We start from the raw sequence: 22099 nt of genomic DNA, 5'->3' as shown, positions 1-22099 counted from the left end.
AGCATCACCCGGCAGGGACACATTCATGAACGCACAAATGTATGCAGGCATGAATGAATGAAAATTAACGACGGAACTTTTCACCTGATTAAACGGTTCATACTAGGAGTTAACCATTTTAGACCTAAAAATCCTCTGAAACCCTCAGATGTTGAGCAGTCTCCGTTTTACATCCATCCGGTCCTTAACGAGACTCCTCAAAGCTCCTTTTTTTTTTTTTTTTTTTTTTTGACAAACGAATAATTTAAAAACCAGTAAAAAGTGGAAGACTTAGACTATCCCTTCCCCTACTACTAAGTTCCTTCTTCCTCCGCCCCTTAACGCGGGAGACGGGCGCAATCCGCACACATTCATTTTTCCTAGTTGGGGATCCACCCCGGGCGTGCCAGGCACTCTCCCTTTCTTGAAGTTGGCCAGCACGTGCTCTGAGGTTAAGGGGTGTCTGTCCTGAGCTTGCTTCTAGGATCCGGCGCAGGTGAGGTCACTTCTCTCTTTCAAAGTCTCCGGCATCTCGAGTCCGGTGCGCTAGTTCAGAAGCGCAGGCCACCCCAGGTGGGCCAGGGCGACATGCAGGCTGGCTGTCCCAAAGCCACTTCGGGCCACCTGTAGAGCGCGTGTCAACTCCTTTGTCCCTAGAGCCACTTGGACTGGAACGCCTCTCAGCAAGGCGCTTCCCAGCGGATGCTTAAGGGTCCTCCTTCCAGGACCCCAGCCCCCTCCCGGCCCTCCTCCCTTTTCCAACCCCTAGGTAGCAGCGCCCGGAGCCCCGGGCTCGGAGCGAGCCGCCTCCTCACTTCTCATTGGCTGAGAGCGTCGGGAAAGCAGTCACGTGGGCGCGCGGCAGGCCAGCTCCAGGGCCGCCATCTTGGCGGAAAGTTTAGGGGGAGAGCGACTGGGGGCGCGGAAGGAGGCGAGGTTCCGGGGGTGGGGCGGCCCGGAGGCGAGCGGACGAGCGGAGCCGCGGGCCGCGGCGAGCGAGCAAGCGGCGGCGGCGGCCGAGGCGGAGAGAGCGGCGCGGGGGTGCGGCCGCCGAGGGGAGCTCCTCCCCCGTCCCCTCACCCCCTCAGCTGAGCTCGAGTCGGGGCGGGGCGGGGTACGTGGAGCGGGGCCGGGCGGGGAGCCGGCCGGAGCGCACCCGGGGCGCCCGCGTTCGCCGCTCGCGGGAACTTTGCGGCGGAGCCGCAGGTGTGGAGGCCGCGGAGCGGTGCATGAGCGGCGCGAGGGCGGCGCGGAGAGCGGCGGCTGTCCGGTCCAGCCCCTGCTGGAGTCGCCGCCGGGAGGAGGCGACCGAGGAACCAGGCAAGCGAGAGGAGGGGGCCCGAGCGGGCCGGGGGAGCAGCCCGGCGCTCGGCAGGGCGCTGCGCCGCTGGGCACGGGCCGGCCCGCGGCAGCAGGTGGGGAGCGTGGCGAGCACGCCGCGGTGGCGGCGGCTCAGCTTCTCTTCAGGTGCTCTTTGCGGAGGGGGAGGCTCTGGAGGAACATTCCGAAGCGGACTTGGGTCTGATCTTAATCTGTAGGGGGCATAAGCGCCCCTCGAGAACCAGCTTTCTGCCTTGGCTGACACTGCTGGGGGGTTGGGGCTTCAGAGCTTTTTTTTTTTCCACTTGGGAAAACTTTGGAAGGTGGGCAGTTCCACCTAGGTTGGAGTTTTTCCTAGTCGAGAGTTTGGGGTGGGGGGGTGGGGTGGAGCGGGGGCAACGAGTGGGTTCACGATTCAGTTCTTTGCATTAGTTCAAGTTTTCCTTCCCTGTTTCGTGTTTGTAAAGGTGTGTGCCTTCTTCCTGATCCTGGAGAAAAATGCCGGTCCGGAAGCAAGGTGAGAATGTATTTTGGGACTGTTTTGTGGCTGTCACAGTACATCAGTGTTGTGGTTACTGTTTTCAAAAGGTTTGTGTGGCTTTGATGAATCAGCAGGCTCTCTCAACATTATTCCTTATGCTATCTACGCTTCACATCATTTCAGAAGGTGAAAACACCTGGGTGTCTGCACACACCTTTTTGCTCTCCATGGTGATTACGGAAGCAATCAGCCCCCGACCATGTCTTTTTCAAAACTTCGTTGCTTCAGTATTTCACTTTATTATTCATATCAACACTGTTTTGTGAACAACGAGGAATTCATGTTTAGAAACACTTAGGTTTTGGTTATTGGAACAAATTTTAGATAACTTGTTCTTGTCTACTAGGCATTCTAAAACCAAGTCGCTATCAGTTTAATTAGATGGTCTGTTAGTCTTGGAAGCTGTCAGTCCACAGTTAACACAGGCTAACCCCTTTCTCCTTTCTCTACTGTGATATAAAGCCTTTAAAATATTTGCCTTAGTAGGGAATGGGATATGGATGGAGTGATGGCAGCCCTCGCCTTGGGCTCTGTAGACATAGCATGTAGTACTTTCCTGTAAATACGTATGCAGATACACACAGACCCTTAATGCATATGTGAAATTTTCACCGAACTTGTCTTTTCAGATACCCAGAGAGCATTGCATCTGTTGGAAGAATATCGATCGAAACTAAGCCAAACTGAAGACAGACAGCTCAGAAGTTCCATTGAGCGGGTTATTAACATATTTCAGAGCAACCTTTTTCAGGCTTTAATAGGTGGGAGTTCAAACTTTTTTTTTTTTTTGCTCGTGACCACTGTTCTAATGTGTGATGCTTCTCTGTATGTTAAATTCAGAAAGACCATGTGCTGGGCTCTCTGCAGACCGACATTAACTTAGGACATCTCTAGTGAGTTAGGCCACGGTCTAAAATGTTTAATTACCAGAAATTTCTGTGTACTTTGAGAACACCGTTTCATGTCGTAGAGTTAGTTGTTGAAAGATGGACAAGTTGTAGAAATGTTTTCTGAGCACCCATTGTAACGACTGAACTACTTACTGTTGTTTCTGTGGTTGTATTTCTCTGGAATCCTTGAAAATATTTGAAGGGTTCTGCTGCTGTGCTTGAGAACATCCGTCTCTCTGATACACACCACTTTTACGTTTGGCAGTTGTAGAATATCAATTTTAGACCTGGAAACCGGTCTCAGAGGTGATGCTGTCTAATAATTACCTTATTCTACAGACAGTATTGTACCACTCTTGTTCTTACTTGTATCTTAAATATGAGATAGTTTGTTGTTTTAAAGAGTTGGACAAATAGTACGAAGTCCTGAATTTAGTTCCTGACACTGTTAGTGATTAAATATCAGAGAACTCACTCAGCCAGTTACTATTGTAACTATAGACTGTGGTGGGAAATCAAACAGTGGGCTTTTAGGACGTTCAAAGTAAGTAGGTTCTTTTAAAAATGAGATTTTTGTTTTTCATATAATCCGCAATATATTATCAAGTTGGTTTGTCTCTGACCCCTTTTAACATGTACTTTAAGTTTGCAAACTACTGAACCAGATTATTTATTGCTTCTAGGTGTAATAATAAGATTTTAAAAAAATTAAGTATCGACTGTCTAACATGTTCAAATAAGACTTACGGTTCCGCACATTATGTTCATTTTCTCAGTGACTTCCCAACTGATAGGCCTAACAAATGTGTGTGTTGATAGAGTATTGGTGTGATTTGAACACTCATCAGTGTGTGCCTTGTCGGATAACTTACTGCTATATTGATGCTCTTGACTGAGTTTCAGTCTCTTATAGACTTGATAGACCTTACAGTTTTTTAGAATTTAGTGTTAGTACAGACTTAAAGACATGCATTCAGGGTGGAGAGATGATGAACTGCCAGTCAGCCATCCTCAGAGATTGTCAGCATTTTGATAATGTTAGAGCGGATACTTGGGCATTTGTTTCCCAAGCCATGAAGCTTAAGGTCCAAATAGATCACCTGGTTGGTTCCTTGGAGGGAAAAAAGTAAACAAACAGCAAATGAGGAAGAGAAAAATAATATTTTAGTTATGTAGTTTTCTAAATCGACATTAAACCTAGAAATTTTTATTTAATAGAGACATGTTAGAAAAAAAAAAACAGTACGATTTCTATGTCCTCATTTCCATACACAGTGTACTGTAGTTTTACTGTATGGGAAAGCTGTAACCTAGGAAAACTAAATAGACTTGACCCTTGTCGCGTCGTGGCTGGATTTGCTGTGTTTTGAGGCATTTGTTATATATTCTTGCCTGTTTTGAATGTTCATTCATATGCATATTTAAATTTTGATAATCTATTTAAGTTTGTACTAGAGACTTTTATCTGACTTTATAATTTTGTTAGTTGTGGACCTCCTCTGTTATCTGGGCTTACTTGTCTTTAGTGTTTATAGTTAGGTAGCGTCAGATTTAGGGGAACAACTAACGACGCTAGGCATGTTGAAGAAGACAGGTTTGGGTTTTGTGCATCATAGCTGAGTTGATGATAGTACTGCACTAATACGTTTATTCTTGGCACATACTGTCATTAGCACGTGAAGCTGAGGCAGGAGGATCAAGAATTCGAAGTCAACCTGGCTAAATAGTGGGTTTAAGAGAAGTCTGAGCTGCATAGACCTTGTCTCAAAACAAACCCAACACCACAAAGTATTTCTCACATTTGCTTCTCCTTCTGAAACTTGTGAAGCTGTTACAGTTTTGTTCTTTACATCTTTACCATTGATTTTGAAATAGTTTTGCAATGTGCTTCCCCTGGAGTATCCCAACTTCATGTTGTCCGTCCCCCCCTTTTTTTTAAATCACTGAGTTCAATTAGTACTGCTTATATGCATGGGCAACATACCAGTGGCCACACATGTAAAGAAAATGATTCTCTCCCCAGCAGCAGTTCACTGCCAATAGCTTCTCAGCAGATTGTGGGGTCTTGAACCCCTCATCCATCTGTACTGGACTTTCTACTGGCTTGATCTTGTACAGGCAGCCCCAGCTTCTGAGGGGTGAAGAGGGCACTGGCCATGTTGAGAGCCCCCACCCTCCTTTCTACCCCATCTTCTCCAGTGTTCCCTGATCCTTGGTGGGAAGGACCTGTTGATGTGATGTCCTGTTTGGGTTTGAGCATTCATACTTACCCCGAGCACTTGGATCAGGTATGAACCTCTGCAGTAACTACTGCTCACTGGAACAAGAGACCTCTGGCCAAGGTTAGGAGCTACACATGTAGATCAGGGCCAGGGTAACCATGTGGAGAGGCAGTAGTGAACCTTATACAAGTTAGATCTTAACATGTATATCTGAGGTTTACAAAATGATGTTATGAGATACATAGGTAAATAGTAAATAGAACTATAGTGAGGCAGTTAGCAGAGTATCTTGCATACTTTTATTTTTTAGTCAGAAGCAGCTAAAATCTGCTTAATTTGACAAAGATCCCTTATACTGTTCAATTTTATTAGCTTTAGTCCTAATGTTGGACATTAGATTCATATATCCCATTTATTTTAACGTCTTTTCTTGGTTCTCCCTCACCCACAGATTCATCATCGTCATATTTCAACTTTTCATTCTTCCTTAAGCATTATGTGTCCAGCTTATTTCAGTTAGCACAGCATCCCTAGGTCCGTTCCTGTTGTGACAGATGGAACACTTTGTTAATGAATGTGTAGGTATGAAGGTATATGTGTGTGCATACCCAACACACCTTTAAAGCTTTGGGACCATCACAGGCATTTGGAGTGTTTTCCGAGTCCCATGTCTTCCGAGTGTGCTGCAGTGAACATGGGCATGGAGGTATCTTTACAAGGCGCTGATTTGATCTCTTCTGGTTATTTCTGTTCCAAGGCACATCAGGGTTCCTGGATTGTCTGGTAGTTCTGTTATTAATTTCTTTGGGACTAGAACTATTTTTCATAATCGCTCTGCAGATCTAAATTCCCACGTAGTGTAGCGTGCTTTTCTTTCCTTCCTGCCGTGCTGGCCGGCTCTGTGTCGGTGATGATGGGCACTGTGCACGTCTGCCGTGTTCCCTCATTTGGCTTTGATGATTTCTAGCTCCTTTCTGTCCTTCCTCTTCGTCATTTTTATGTCTATGGAAAAAGAAAAGTATGTTTAGATTGTTTGATTCTTTTTAATTGAAGCCTCGTTTTTCCTAGCTAAGACCTCATATAACCCATGAAAATGGTGTTGCTGAAGATGGTATAAAAAGTAATAAGGCTACATTTTAAATAGTTCACTTAGTCCTCAGTCCTATGAGGTATGTCTAACAATGAGATGGTTATACCATTTTATAGATTAGATGTCTGAGGCACTAAGAAATAACAAGTTTTAACCAAGATTCTCAGATACTAACTTGTGTAGTGTAAAATTGAACTCTAATTTGAATATGGAACTTCTACTTCATTAATTAAAATGTTCCTTATCATTATGTTCACTGTCATAACATTAAATGCAGTAAGCATAATAAGTTTAAGGCATACTGGTCTGTAGGGTTGGTGGTTTTTTATTTCTTTTTAAAGTATCATTTTCAAGGAAAATGTTTATAATAAGTTCATTTTTATAATCAGGATTTGAGAACTTAGCACTCTCTGTAGGTAAAATCAAAATTGTGGTTTTCTTACTGTAACTGAAGTTATATTTTAACCTGTTACTAACCTGTATTTTTAAAGTGTGTAGGCTCGTGGAACAGGAAAACATAAACTATGGATTAGACTGGGATTACGGTTTTTAGCTTTACATGTAGTGGTTTTGGTTTAATTAGGCTGAGGTGTTTGCTTGCTTGCTCCAGCCACAGCAGCATGGCTTTGCTGGATCTGGCTGAGCTTTCTTTTAAACCCTGAGTAACCGAGCTGTAAGAGCACCTGTAACGCCTCTAAGCTGTTTCTTCCTTCTGGGTGAGATGGACCCCCACTTATTGTCCATCTCTATCGGAGGCTTTCTCCAGCCTCTCTCTTGACTTTATGGTATCTGTCTCTTTGAGTCTGTCTCTGACTCTCTCTCGCTCTCTCTAGCTCTCTCACTCTCTCTAGCTCTCTCTCTCCCTCTGAGTGTATGTGTTGCTAAGTAAACATTTTGCCTCTGAGCTAAATCCTTGGCACTTTTACAACCTTTTTTTTTTATTTTTAATTTTATATCAGGATGACCCCTGAGTTTGCCTTGTAGCTCAGGTAGACCCTGAACTTGAAGTCTTCCTGCCTCTGTGTCCCAAGGAGCTCCAACATTGACATTTTTTTATATAAATTAATTCCCTCTTTGTTTAATTTTTGTTTTTTTGGTTTCTTGGATTTGGTTTTTTCAAGACAGGGTTTCTCTGTGTAGCCCTAGCTGTCCTGGAACTCACTCTGTAGACCAGGCTGGCCTCGAACTCAGAAATCTGCCTCCTGCCTCTGCCTCCCAGAGAGCTGGGATTACAGGCAAGTGACACCACCGCCCGGCTTAATTCCCTCTTGATACCTCCTTTAAAAACGATTATTTTTATATTATAAGTCACGGAGTTTTGCCTGCGTGTATGGCATGTGTACTACATGCATGCAGGGCCCATGAAGGCCAGAGAAGGCATTAGATTCCCTGGACCTGGAGTTATAGATACTTGGAGCTGCCGTATGGGTCCTGGGAGCTGGACCTCGGTCCTCGGAAGAGCAGCCGGTACTCCTAACTGCTGAGCCATCTCTCAAGTCCCCGCTCTTACATTTTTTTTAATAATGTTTTTCATTTGGGGTTTATTTGATGTTTTTAATTAGATTCATATTTTGTATTCTTGGCTTAGGATTCTGTATATCCAGAAGTATGCAGTGTCATCTTCCCTTTCTTGGTAACATTAATTTTGATCACCTGATTATATGTTCTTATTTCTCTTTCTAGTACCTTTTTCCTTACAAGCATTTGTGAACTGTTTACATATATTACTCTTGAGCAAAATCATAAATGGTTCTTGTTTGAAGTAATTGTTCTTCTAGTGTGGTTGTTGAAAAGTGATAGTTACCAAATAGTAACATTCCTCTGTGTTTCCCAGTTTATACTTGGTATTTGATTGTAATCAGAAGCCCTTTCTGTCTGTGTGCCATGAACTTTGCAGAGCTTGGTTTCTTTCAGTGGTTTTCATTTTTACTGTCGTAATGATTTTGATGTAGACTCTCAGGTTTAGCTCAGGGGTGCCCTTCTCACACTTTCTCTTGTGTTTTGATGATGAGTCTCATTTCTTTAGCACTGTTGGGTCCACCCTGTGACTACCAGCCATACACCTGTTAAAAGGAATATTCATGTTAGCCAAATGATGTCTGAAGAATGGAGATAACTTATTTTTATATACTACTTTGATATCTACCATGTTTCCAGTATGTGAAATATAAATTGGTTATAATCCTGAAATTTTGTAGGGTATTTTCCTTGGGGATCAAAGTGACTTTTACAGTGTATCTTGATTTAGAAGTATGCTGAGTATCTTTGGCTGTCAGATGAGCTGATAGATGAGTTTCCTTCTGCAGCGACAGAAGGTCTATTTCACTGTCGTCCTGTTCTCTAGATGTATTCCCTATAGCCCTCTATAGGAATCTATCATAAAGGAAATGATAGATTCCTCTATAGGAATCTATCATAAGGCTAGTACGAGTTCTACCTAAAATTAAGGTTAGACAACCTTAGTTTTTGTAAAATACAAGTAAATGTTATTTTATTCTCTGTATTTGTACAAGTACTTGAATTTTGTAAAACATCTTACACAAACAAAACAGTAAAGCTGTTTTTCTATGAGAGACCTGATTAAAGCTGGCGTGTAAGGACAGGCCGGAGGATGTCAGCGCTGAGCGAGCACACATGCTGCTGGTTCCCAGCACCTGTATCAGGTGCTCACAAATACCCGCACCTCTGCCTTCAGGGGGTTTGCATTCATGTGTACATATTTACATTCTGAAACACAAACTCAGACAGAGACATTCACACACACTCAAACACAGACATTCACACATACTCAAACAGAGACATGCGCACATACTCAGACATGCGCACACACAAAAATAAAGTAAATCTTGAAATATATAAAGTTACTATATAAGGTGAAAAATGCATCTAGTTAATATATCATGACGATAACTTCTTTTCTCTAGTGGCATAATATTTCAATTTCTTTAGTTGAATACCAGATGAAATAATTGACTGGTTTAGAACTAAAGAAGCACACTCTGCATAGTGAGGTACTTCAAGATGCTCCCACTGTATACAGCACTGAGACTGAGAGAGAGGGAGCAGACTTCTTCACCTCATCTCGTGTGATGGCCACTTATTTGGTGGCAGCTGACAGGGAGAACTGCTTTGTGTGTGTTGGGGTACTGCAGTTGAATTTGTATAAATGTGTGTATTATCTGTGCCATATATAATTGTTCTTAGTTTTCCCAAAATTTGCCAGCAGATTTCTTTCTGTTTCAGTTTTTTATCATCTTAAACGACTGTTTACATAACAGATTTTTCTGTTAATAGCTTTCCAGTAACTAGACTTTTTAATTCATTTTTTTTACATGATTTGATAAACATTGCATTCATAGGCATACAAATGTGTACATCTACCCATGCAGGTGGGGTTGTTTGATATTGCATTCTTTATTATATCCATAGGATAATTGTCAGAAGTTAATTACTAGGTGAAAGGGTATACATTTTAAGGCTTTCCTTGTAATTTATAAAACACTATTACTAATATTGTATCAGTGTAATATTTTAGGCAGTAAATAGAAGAATGACTGGTTTGACTTAAACAGTGTAGAGTTCTATATATCTTTTAATATTCTCTCCTCTGATTTGTGGAATATACTTTGAGATATTTGGTCTTTTATTTTAACTTCTGAATTCCCTGTTCATGTCATTATATTTCCTTCCATTCTTTCTTCTTTATAAAATTAACATGAGGCATATCAACCCTGTCTGGCATGTAAATCACAAATTACTACTCTGGTTTGTAGCATGTTTTTAAACTTGGATTTTAAAAATCTCATGTTTATTTATGGTTAGATTTATTAGTATAGGTATGTGTTTTATGTTTGTGGTAACATGCCTAGAAAGGCTGTCCTTGATACTTTAATGCCCAAGATTATTATCTTAATCTGTCTTCAGCATTTATGAAAGTATCCACCTACATTCAAGACTCTTAAATATTTTAATTTGTGTGTATTGTTTAATCCCTAGCAGCACACACATTTATTTATGTACAACATATTTATACATACTTTGCACTAAAAAGGTACATTTTAGTAAATGTTTGGCTCTGGTTTAAGATGCTATGGCAACTTAATTGTATATGTAAATTTCTATTACTGAACATGTATTCAAGTTGTGAGGGAGACATTGAGGGCAGTTGGAGGGCCACCTAAAGTTGTCTGAGCAAGTAAAGGTAAAGGACATGTTGCCATCAACAAATGGACAAGAAAATTGATCATGCTGATTTTTTTCTCAGTTCTTATTTATTCATGTGTTTCAGTATCTAATGTCAACAATAAGGACTGCTCGTGTTTTTATTTACCCACTGTGAAAACAGTATGTAACTGTAGAAAAAATTATAATTAATGCTTCAAAAATCATATCTCTCACTAGGATGTCATTATAAATTAGCACATTTACTACCTAGTGTGAATAATAGTCCTTCAGTAAACTTAGGTAATCATTAATTTAGATGCTCACTTAGAAAATAAGTGAGTACAGTGGTATGTCATAGCCTTCCCTGAAGGTGCCACAGACAGCTTACCAGATACACATAACAAATAGAAATAGAATAACTGATTGCATTTTTATTATTACTCTGAAAAAATATTTTTCTGTGAAAATGGTAATGCATTAGCAGAAAAAACCCATATAAGAAAACGCAGGAATGCTCACCTAGGTCTTAGAGGAAACTGCTTGTTTAGACGAATCACAGTTGAAAGCCTTACTCAAATCAGCGGGGTCTGTCTGGTCACCGTGCAGCCCTGCTCTTCCATCATGGTCTCAGAGTGCTCACCTTGATTTTAGACTAACCGCCAATCAGAAGGTCAGGAAAAGCTTGAACATAAGCATGAAAGAGAGTAAAACAAACACATCGAGTTAGTCCTGAGGATTAGCAGAATCCTTCACATCTATTAAAAAAAAAAAATTCTAGAGGCCAGAGAGTTGGCTTAGTGGGTAAAAATGTCTGAGTACAATCCTGATGACCTGAGTTCAGTCCTCAGAACAGAGAAGGAGAGCTGACTCCCGGAAGTTATCCATTGACTCTCACATGCACCTGTGATACACTTGTGCCTGTACTCACATACACATATAACACACAAGCAAGTCAGTGGATATTAGAAAAATAAATATGAAAATCAACTAACTTATTTGCGAAGTCTTCATGTAAAAGATTTTCATTGCTTTTGCTACTCTCTTAGTTGGCGGACACTGGAAGAGGAAATCTGGCATCTCATAAATAGCCTCAGAGGTAGGGCCTGAGGAAGGACAGTAAGAAGCAGAAGGATGGGCATTTTCAAGTAGGAAGAGAAACTTCACAGTTTGGGGGATAACATACATCATCCTAAACAGAAACACTTCACAAACATGTAATGTTTCTCAAACAAAGAACCGAGGCTAGTGATAACCTAGGCTCGAAATAGAAGGTCTAGACACTGACCTGAGACTATGCAATAATTTAATACAACATAGAGAACATTGCTAATCTATGAGAAAGTATTTTATTCGGTGGAAAAAATATTGACAAGTCACAACCGGTAAGAAAATATCTGTGAAACATTTATATGACAAAGAACTGGTACCCAACTACATAAAAACCATGTAAGATTTGACAGTAAGAAAAAAAAAACCACTAAAAGTGAGCAGAAGGTGCAAATATTAGGCTAAAGTAGTCAGAAATAGCAAGTAAATATATTGGAAGATTAAGTATCATAGGACACTGCCAATAAAAATGTCTAAACTGAGTCAGTGGAATAAAAGTTCAAGCCCACGTGGCAACAGCTTACACCAGACTAGGATACAGAGCAGAATCCTGTTCAGAACCAAGCAAACAAAAACCTAGATAGTGCCGCATGCCTTTCAAAATGCTTAAAATCCAAAGCACTGATATGACTTAATGGTGGTAAGAATGTGAATAACACCCACTGCTGATGGGCGTGCAGAATAGCATGGCCACATCAGAATACTGCTCAGGCTGTTTCTTAAACATTACTCACACCAGTTACTTACACTCTTGTATATTTACCCAGAGTTGAAACATGCCCACTAAAAACCTACTTATAGCCCTCCTTTCTGGTCTTCCTGTCCACTGTAATGTAAATAGTTTCCGCCATACACTCCTGTGCCTATTGATGATCTTCAGCAGGTCCACAGCCAAATGACCATGGACTGAACACCTTGGAAACCATGAGCCAAAACTTTTTCCTCCAAACACATACAAGAAAACCAAGATGTTGGGGATGTAGCTTAGAAGGTGCCAAAAGAAAAGACCCTTGTATAATTTATAGGAGCCTTATTAATAATCAGTAAAAGTTGGAGTCACGATGTTCTTGATAAACAGTGCTGTAGAACCATACAACACAGAATATTAGCTATAAAAAGATAAAAACCACTGGGTGGTGGCAGCACACGCCTGTAATCCCAGCACTCTGGGAGGCAGAGGCAGGCGGGTTTCTGAGTTGAGGCCAGCCTGGTCTACAGAGTGAGTTCCAGGACAGCCAGGGCTATACAGAGAAACCCTGTCTCGGGAAGAAAAAAAAAAAAAAGATAAAAACCAACAAGTCATAAAAAGACAGGAAACTTAACATGTACTGTCAGGAAAAGAAGACAGTCTCCAAAGGCTACTTTGGGATAAATTCCTAAAGTTGAGTTATTTGGTGAAAAAAGGGGATACGCATTTAGGGCTTTTTGTTATGAAATGCTCATACAAATGATATGACAGTTTAATTCATGTGGAAGAGTCCAAAAACTATAGCAGTAGTTCCAGAATTTGGGGAGTAGAGGCACACAAGATTTTTTAGGCAATGAAACTGTTCTGTTTGGTATTAATGGATTAATATGTCAGAACAACAAATTTACGTTTTAAGTCAGTCAGTGTACAACACAGAGTGATCCTAATGTAAACTATGATCTTTAGCTAATGATAATTAATAGCTTTGTTTTAATAATGCAGGATATTAACATAAGCTATTAATAATAGGGGATGTGGGTGTGAGGAGGTGGAACTACTTTTCATTCAATTTTTCTGTAAGTCTAAGTTTACCAATTTTATAAAAGATGTATGAACATGATAAACTCATATTTTAAAACAGCAATTTACTCTTTTTTATAAGTTTATTAAAATAACTTATAATTGTATAACATTAAAATGTTTACTGATATGTATGTATGTACATGTGCACACATACACACACACACACACACACACACACACACCACTAGACCACTAAAGCCAGGACTTGGTATATGCTAGGTAAGTGTTCTATTACTGAGTTACATCCCTACCCTTTCCCTTCAGTTTTCTCATTATTTCAAAGACATTTTTGTTGTTGGGTTGTAAAATATATATATTGTCATTTAACTTTTATTAGCTTTTACATGTATGGGTCTTGGTCTTCATGTGTATATAGCATGTGCATGCCTGGTGGCCACAGAGTCCAGAGAGGGCATCAGATCCTTTGGCAATGGAATTCTAGATGGTTGGTTGGTTTTGCCTTATGTCCTACCACCCTTAATCAGGGCCACACACGTGGGCATGGGTGTGAAGTTTTCCACCAGAATAATGTGTAATTTGCCAGTGGCTATGTTATCAAAGACAGTAACTTCCTCTTCCTCAACAGCCCTCTATGACCATTAGCTCCTTGAGATGGAGCCCCATGAGTCCCTTCCCCATCTGTGGTTGTTTATGGACTGGTTGTGTATAAGCTCTGTGTGCATGGGCAGCTGTTGTGAGTTCATGTGTACCACAGCCAAGCCATGCCCATGCAGTAACATTTCATAGACTGCCATCTCGTGATCAAACTCTTACATTCTTCATCCTAGAACTTTTCTGTTTTTATTTATTTATTGCTTTGTGGTAAAATATATATAATATAAAATTTAGCATCTTAAGTTTTAATTATTTTTCAATTCAAACTGAAATTCTCTTTGAGTAATAATTATGTCTCCAGCAACAAGCAAGCAAACAAAAAGTGCCTGTTTTACAGGGTCCTGGGCTCGACTCCTAACGAGCATTTCACTTTTTGTCTCTGAATTTGGTGTTCTAGATACTTCATATGAATGGAATGAATATAATATTTGTCCTTTTATGTCTGGCTTACTTCATTTAAGGATATTTTCAAGATTTATTCTTAAGGGTAAATTATATTTCTTTGTACATACATACTGTGTTTATTCCTTAAGTTCTGAAGGATAGTTGTATTTTCACCTTTCTGCTCTTACGCTGTAGTGACCATTCGTATACAGATCTGTCAGTCTGGTTCAGCCTCTTTTTTTCTCTCTATGTATATGAGGAAGTGGGGTCGCTGGATCACATGGGAATTTTGGGTTTTAGTATTTTCAGAAGCCACTTCTCTCTCTCTCTCTCTCTCTCTCTCTCTCTCTCTTTGGTTTTTCGAGACATGGTTTCTCTGTGTAGTTCTGGCTGTTCTGGAACTCACTCTGTAGACCAGGCTGACCTTGAACTCAGAAATCCACCTGCCTCTGCCTCCCAGAGTGCCGGGATTACAGGCGTGCGCCACCACCGCCCAGCTTATCTTCTATTTTCAGTAGCAGTTTTTACCTTTTTACACATTTGCTCATGAGCAGTGAAGAAGGGGTCTACTTTCATCTTTTTAATGCTTGCTTTTTATTTTTTGTTTTATTTTATAATAGCTATTCTAAGTGGTGTTAACTCCGCTCATTTTGTATAAATCCTGATACAGCTAAAATAGGATTGATATTTTACCCTCCAGCTGCAGGAGGTTAGATAGAACCAATCAGGAAGAGCTGTTGAGGGCTGACACTGGCTCAGCCATTCTTGGAGGATCCAGGTTCAGTCTCCACCACCTGCCACAGACTAACTCCAGACCATGGGCCTGACACCCTCTTCCTTCCTTCAGGGGCATTGCATGAATATGCAGACACTTGCAGGCAAACACATTACAGACAAAATTTTAAAGAAAAAGCCTATCTCTTAACATCAGTGGACTCAATTCCCCAATAAAAAGGCATAGAATAACAAATATTTTTCATGTAAATCTTCAATTTTAACATCTATATATTTCTTCAATTGTATCAGAAATATTTTCCATGTAAATCTTCAGCTTTATCAGAAAATGTTTATATATTAAAAAAAAAAAAGAAAATGTTTATAATTCCACTTTCAGTCAACTTAGGGATACTTTTATGCCTACCATTATTATATCTATATAAAATTTTCTGTGATAAGTTTTTCTACATTTGTCTGCAGTTTTATCAGAAATATTCTCCATGTAAATCTTCAGTTCTATCATAAAATGTTTCTGCTTCCTTTTTCAATTAATTTAGCATTATTTTTTAAGTTTACTACTTTACTCTTTAATTTTCCATGAAAATTGTCAAATTTAATGTGTTTTTATATATCTTTTATTTTATCAGAAATATTTTCCATGTAAATCTTCAATTTTATCATAAAGTGTTTTTAGTTCCTTTTTCAATAAAGAACATGCTTTTCAAAAAAAAAAAGAATATTTTGAGGGGGGCTGAGGAGATGGCTCAGGTACACTAGCTATTCTTACAGAGGTCCTGGATTCAATTCCCACTACTTATATGGCAGGTCACAACTGTCTGTTACTGCATTTCCAGAGGATTTGATACCATGTTCTGGTCTTCATGGATATAGGCATGCAGGTACTTCACAGGTAAACATGCAGGCAAAATACTCCTACACATGCAATAAAATAAAAAAAATAAATAAATAAAAATGTCTTGAAAATGAAATCATATAATTTTTATATTTCCCATGACTATAATACAATTGAAATAAAACATGCAATTAATAAGTATTTATTTAGAACCTGTTTTTGAAGGATCATGCATATATATGTATATATTTACACATGGACTTATGTAAAGATATAAAACATATAAAACAATAAATGAAATAGCTTAATAAAATCTTTATCTTGTAAAAAAAAAAAGAAAAGCCAGTCTGACTAAACTATATATAATTATATATAATTAGTATATATTAAATATATTCATATATATTATAGTTTTGTGTTTATATATTGTGTGCATATTTATGTATATATGTATATGTATGTATATATAAATAAAAAGGGGCATTTTTTTAATGTTTATGTATGTGAGTATTCTTGCTGTCTTCAGAAATACCTCAAGAGGACATCAAATCCCATTATAGATGGTTGTGAGTCACCATCTGGTTGCTGGGAATTGAACTCAGGACCTCTGGAAGATCAGTCAGTGCTCTTAACCACTGAGCCATCTTTCCAGCCCATAAAAGGGATGTTTGATATATGACTTGAGTTTGATAGATGAATTAGAGTTAAAGACTTCAATTGACAAGCAAGATGCTGTGAAATTTTTCAAAAATTCACACTTTATTCCTTGATTATACATATATACCAAGTATAATGCTCCCTTTCTTGAATGATGTAGTCTAGACTTCTGAATAATTTTTAGTCATGTGGCCATTCAACTTAATTATGCCTACAAAAAGTATAAACTTAGTTCTTAAATACACTAGTTACAGTTCTGATGCTTATAGCCTATGAACCTTGAAGCTTGGTCAGTGAAGCCAAGTTTATTTTTATCATTATGGAAAGTTTTGTTTTTTAGATCTTTACTAGTGTAGGTTTTTATTGCATTGGTATTAAAGCAGTGCTCAGTTAATTAAAAGATAAAAGGTCATATAGGACTTTAAAATTAGAAGCTTGCTTTATCATAATATAGTTTAATTAGGTACTGGTAACTATTCAATAATCATTGTTATTGGAGGCATAATGTAATAGGATCTCATGTATATTACTTATATATCGCATAGGTGCTACTAAGTAAGAATATGGATAAGACTCTTAAATATATGCTATGTGTATAAAATATATATTCTTCACAAATCCTTCCACGTTACTTCTATTATAGATACCCTTAGTATGTTCTGGAAGGCATTTCATATTTCCCTAACTTCTCCCATTGCTTCTTATAGCTGCCTACCCTACCCTACATCACTGGTAATTCAGACTCAGACTCTGCAGTTGGTGCTATCTTTAGTTATGTAGAATTATCTGTAAGTAACTTCTCCTATTTAGTTTGGCTTTCCGAGGAGACAGGTGTCCAGTGTGGGATTGTTTAATGGTTCGCTTTAGAGTGTTATTGACTTCTATTTGCCTGTATTTCCTGTGAATTAGAGATTAGTTCTGAAGACTAGATGGAGGTTGAAGCTAAAAGCTGAGTAGTTTTGGTGAGGGTGTCTTATAGGTGATAAAGTGATTTTGAATTTTTGGTTTCATAATGGCTATGTGTCATTTTTATGCAGTGATTTCTAGCCCAGAAAATGCTTTCACATCCAATTTTCTTTGGTAGTATTCTTAAAAAAAAAAAAAAAAGACTTAGTGTTTTCATTTTATGTGTAAGAATTTTTTTTATCAATATCCATATATTTGCCTGGGGTTTGAAGAGGGCAGTGGATGCTGGAACCCCTGCAACTGAGGTTAAGCACTGTCACAGGGCACTGAATGGTTAACTGGAACCAAAGCCCGCTCCTCTGCAAGCCATCTTAGCCACTGAGCCTTCTCTCCAGCCCAGTAATAATTTTAACAGCTGGTGAGATAGATTGATTTCATCTTCAGTATACAAACATTAGTTTTTAATTAGTCCTTTACTTGGATTTTTTTTTTTTTTTTTTTTAGTTCTGCTGGTTGTTAAAACTGCAAACAGAACTACTTTGTCCTTACTTTCTTATGCATTGTGGGCTTTCAAGAACATTTTATTACATTTCATTTATTATAATTGTGTATGGGTTTGCAAGTGCCACATTTGAATGTGGAAACCTGAGGACAACTTGTGGGAGTCAGTTCTTCCCTCCTCTTTGCAGGCCTTGGAGATTGATTGGCCTTGGGTTATCAGGTTTGGTGACAAGCATCTTTACCTGCCCGGCTATTGCATTGGCCCAATGAAATATGTTTTTAAAAAGTATAATGATACTTTTAATATAGTAAGAAACAAGAAATAAAAGTTACTCTAAGTGTTATTTATAGTTATTCATGATTTATTCTGGATAATGCTCATATTGGCTGTTAAACCGTTCCCTCTCTCTAAAGAATTCTAAATTATACCAGTAGGTGACTAAAGAACTCACAGTGTGAATCTAAACATTAGATAATTGTCACTCAGCATTACTGAGCTGTGTGAATAGCCACTGCTAATATTATTAATATAGTAAGTTCTTGTGACTCCAACTGGGAGAAAGGTAATTTTATCTTTTAAATTATGCTGTGTTATTATGAATAAATGTTTGGTTTCTTCCATACTTTTTGCATACTTTTAAGTGATTGTTTCTCACTTCCTCTTAGATTTGCAGACTACGGAGTTGGAAATGTCCTAGTTCTTTGGTTTTAAAAATGTGTTTCACTTTAGTTAGAAGGACAGTTAAGACCATATGAGGATTTACATTCCTGGTCTGAATAGTGATGATAAAGATGTGAAATATTAGTGATGTTTCATCTGGATAATTTATAATAATCATATTAACCACTGTTTATTAAGAGTATATTATCTGCTAGCATGCTAGGCACTTTATTGTGCTCAGCTCTTGCACAGTTCACAATAAGACATTATCAGCGTGTTAGTAATTTTTTGTAGTTAATTGATGAGGATTTTAACACAGCACTTTAAAAAAATATTTGTTTGAAAATTTTACACATGGATGTTTTCCAATGTATTTTGATCGTATTTGCCCTATAATTTCCCATTCAGTTTCCCTAGACGCCTCTTCCATATCTACTTCCCACCTTTCATTTCCAATACAGTTTTAAATGACCTGCTGAGTCTAATTAGGGCTACCCTTATGTGCATGGGTGTATATGGTCCATCTATGGAGGGAACGTGGGTAACCTAAGCAGTTGCTGTAATACCTTCAAAGAAAAATCTCTCCCAGAAGGAGGCTTACGGGACTTTCTGGGAGTGGGGGGGGGGGGGCTAGGAAAGGGGAAATCATTTGAAATGTAAATAAAAAATATATAGAATTAAAAAAAAAAAAGAAAAGAAAAGAAAAATCTCTCCCTTCCACTGTTAGTCAACCGGCTGTAGCTTCTCAGCTAAGGTGGACTTGTGAGCCCCTCCCCCATCCATGATGCCTTAACTGTTTAGATTTATTTAATGTGTACATGAATGTGTATTGTGTATAGGGTTATGTGGAGGTGCCTCTAGAGATCACAAGAGGCCATTGGATACCCTGGAGCTGGAGTTTCAGGCAATGGTGTCATCCCCTTGCATAGGTACTGAGGCCTAGCTGAGGTCCTTTGCAAAAGCACCAGGCAGTCTTTTTTTTTTATTTTATTTTATTTTTTTTTAAAGATTTGTTTATTTTATGTATTTGATTACACTGTAGCTCTACTTGCTCTGGCCCAAAGATTTGTTTATTATTGTATGTAAGTACACTGTAGGTGTCTTTAGACAGACCAGAAGAGGGCATCAGATCTCACTGTGGATGGTTGTGAGCCACCATGTGGTTGCTGGGATTTGAACTTGGGACCTTCAGAAGAGTAGTCAGTGCTCTTAACTGCTGAGCCATCTCTCCAGCCCAAGCATGGGGCAGTCTTAGCTGAGCCATCTCTCAAAAACACTAACTTTTGAAGTGTACCATTTCTAAGACTTTCTACGAGGGCTAGCAGGTTTTGATGCAGTTGTGACATAATGAAACGAGTAAATAACCTGTTAAAAGTTACAAGTGTGTGGCTGAGCCATGGTTGGTGGCACACGCCTTTCACCTCAGCACTGAGAGGCGCAGGCAGGCAGCTCTCTGTAATGCTGGAACCTGCCTGGTCTACCAAGTGTTCCAGGGCAGCCAGGCTATTATTACACAGAAAACCCTCTCTTGAGGGGAAGAATATGTGGTAGAATTGGACTTATTTATCTAATAGTCAGAGTGGCCTTTGAATTATGCTGTTTTAACATTGCATCATTCAGTAGATATAAATGCCTTTGAAATTTTCTTTTTCTTCATCTCTAGATATTCAAGAATTTTATGAAGTGACCTTACTTGATAATCCAAAATGTGTGGATCATTCAAAGCAGTGTGAACCAGTTCAGCCTGTGACTACTTGGGAGATTGCCAGTCTTCCAAGCACTGCCGTGACTTCAGAAACCCTGCCCAGCAGCCTTAGTCCTCCAGGAGAGGTAAGAAGAAGTTTTCATAGTCGTTTTTTCAGTGATCAGTTTTCTTTGTAAGATGGGTATTTTTTGGAAATAATAATGAGATAGAGAAAAGAATTAAAATATTCTTAAAAAGTCAATCTTGATTTTTGTCTTAACGTTTTTAACATGTTAGAGGTCCGAAATACTTGTTTTGGGATATTAGTGTCTTGGTGGTAGACCTCAGAAAGCTTCATTTATATAATTATTAACATGGCCATTGTAGTTTGAAAGATGAGTTTGCTTTGTGTTCTTCTTGACTAAAGAAAGACTATAATTGTGGCTCTGATCCCTTACTTATGGCAAGAATTCTGTTGATTGGCTTGAAATTCTGTTGATTCTCTGGTGATTGGCATTAAAACTCAGAGAAGACTAGCAGTTGTCCCAGTCAGCATTGGCTTTTTCATTTTTCTGTAGTTAAAACTGCTAACGTCTTTGAGTTTTAATAACTATCTTTACCATCATAATTGGTGATGTTCTTTTTTGGTTGTGCTATATTGTTGCTAGTAGAGTTGGATGTGGTGCAGCATTTGTAATGAGGACTCTGCCTGAGAAACATTAGTCATTTAAAAAGTGGTTGTCTCTAAATTTGATTCTAGTCCCTCTGGTTAGTACTAGACTGTGCCTGGAAAATTGAATCAGCTTCTGTTTGATGAGTAATAAGTCAGGAAGGGGGGATAGCTATGTAGCACACTGGAAATGAAGAGTCCAAGTTTTCACTTTCTCTTTTATTTAATATGTTGTTGCATAACTAGCATTTTAGAGTGGTGTGATTGAGCACACATAATCCCTCTCCTACAGTTCAAAGCTGGGGAAAAAAATCTAAAAGAAAATGACTGACCCAGCTTAAGGCTAGCTAGTTTTCACAAGCCTGTCTTTGGGTATCAGACTTTTTAACGTTAAATTTATAGTTATTTCTCTTAGTAACCCTGATAGAATCTTACACATTTCTCTGTGTGTGTATTCATATTTTTTCTCTTTTTAAAAATTACTTTTTTCTTGTATAATTTCTTTTACCCTCCTCTTCTTTGGTTGATACATTGTTTGCTATAATGAGAGTTCATCCTGTGGTCTATTTCAAATACAGTTTAAAAATGTCTGTAGTTCCTGCTATGGTTCAGATAAATGTGCTGCTTCCAAAATAAGTTGCCTGGCATGCCCAAGACTCTGGATTCAACCCTTACCCCAGAAGCGGGGAGGCCATGAGGGCTTGCTTGTCACAAGTGGTCCTTATAAGAGAAATTTTATGCCAAAGTTTAGGTCTGCCCTGTGCCTGTGAGAGTGAAGCAAGATGTCCCTTAGCAGAGCACATGCCAGACTCTAGCCTCCAGAATGTGAGGCATATGCTTCTCTTTTATATAAATTATTTTCATATGACAAATTATTAGTTATTTTATATGTATGAGCATTTTGCCTTTCTGTGTGTGTGTGTGAGACACATACATACCTGGTGTCTGAGCCTGTCAGATGAGAGCATACAATTTCCTTGGGCTGGATATACAGATAGTAGTTAAGTCACCATGTGAGTGCTAGGAATCAAACCCAGGTCCTCTGCAGGAGCAGTAAGTGCTCCTATCGAGCCAATTCTCCAACCCCCAGTTACAGTTTCCATATTTATTATCTTAGTCCAAGATTAAAAGACTTTTGTTTTTTAAAAAATCGTTAAGGCTTAAGAGATTGATTTTCCTGTTTACCTACTATTTTTTCTATTGTTTGCTTATAAATCATTGTGTGTATTACATACATGCCTGGTGCCTGAGCAGGTCAAAAAGGTTTGGAACTGGAGTGATGAGTAGTTCTGAGCCACAATGTTGGAGCTGGGAACTGAACTTCAGTCTTCTGTAAGAACAACAAGCACTCCTAAATACAAAGCCTC

The 22099-nt window shown here is 39.0% G+C and overlaps 1 protein-coding gene across 12 annotated transcripts in view; it reads left to right on the top strand.

Moving 5' to 3' along the window:
• The first annotated feature begins 1120 nt into the window (after window positions 1-1120).
• Window positions 1121-22099, top strand: part of Dlg1 (discs large MAGUK scaffold protein 1) — a 181161-nt gene continuing 160182 nt past the window's right edge. For 5 of the 12 annotated variants that reach the window (XM_052159031.1, XM_052159027.1, XM_052159029.1 and 2 more), the window contains exons 1-4: window positions 1126-1299; window positions 1767-1816; window positions 2470-2601; window positions 20042-20208. In XM_052159031.1, coding sequence (XP_052014991.1) covers window positions 1798-1816; window positions 2470-2601; window positions 20042-20208 — 318 coding nt within the window. In that variant the 5' untranslated portion in view covers window positions 1126-1299; window positions 1767-1797. Of the gene's footprint in view, window positions 1300-1766; window positions 1817-2469; window positions 2602-20041; window positions 20209-22099 lie in introns of all 12 variants that reach the window. The other 7 variants (XM_052159034.1, XM_052159033.1, XM_052159032.1 and 4 more) reach the window with 3 other exon arrangements.

Source organism: Apodemus sylvaticus, chromosome 15 (assembly GCF_947179515.1).
Source record: "Apodemus sylvaticus chromosome 15, mApoSyl1.1, whole genome shotgun sequence".
In the NCBI taxonomy this organism is placed as follows: domain Eukaryota; kingdom Metazoa; phylum Chordata; class Mammalia; order Rodentia; family Muridae; genus Apodemus; species Apodemus sylvaticus.
This window is presented reverse-complemented; position numbering and strand designations above follow the sequence as displayed.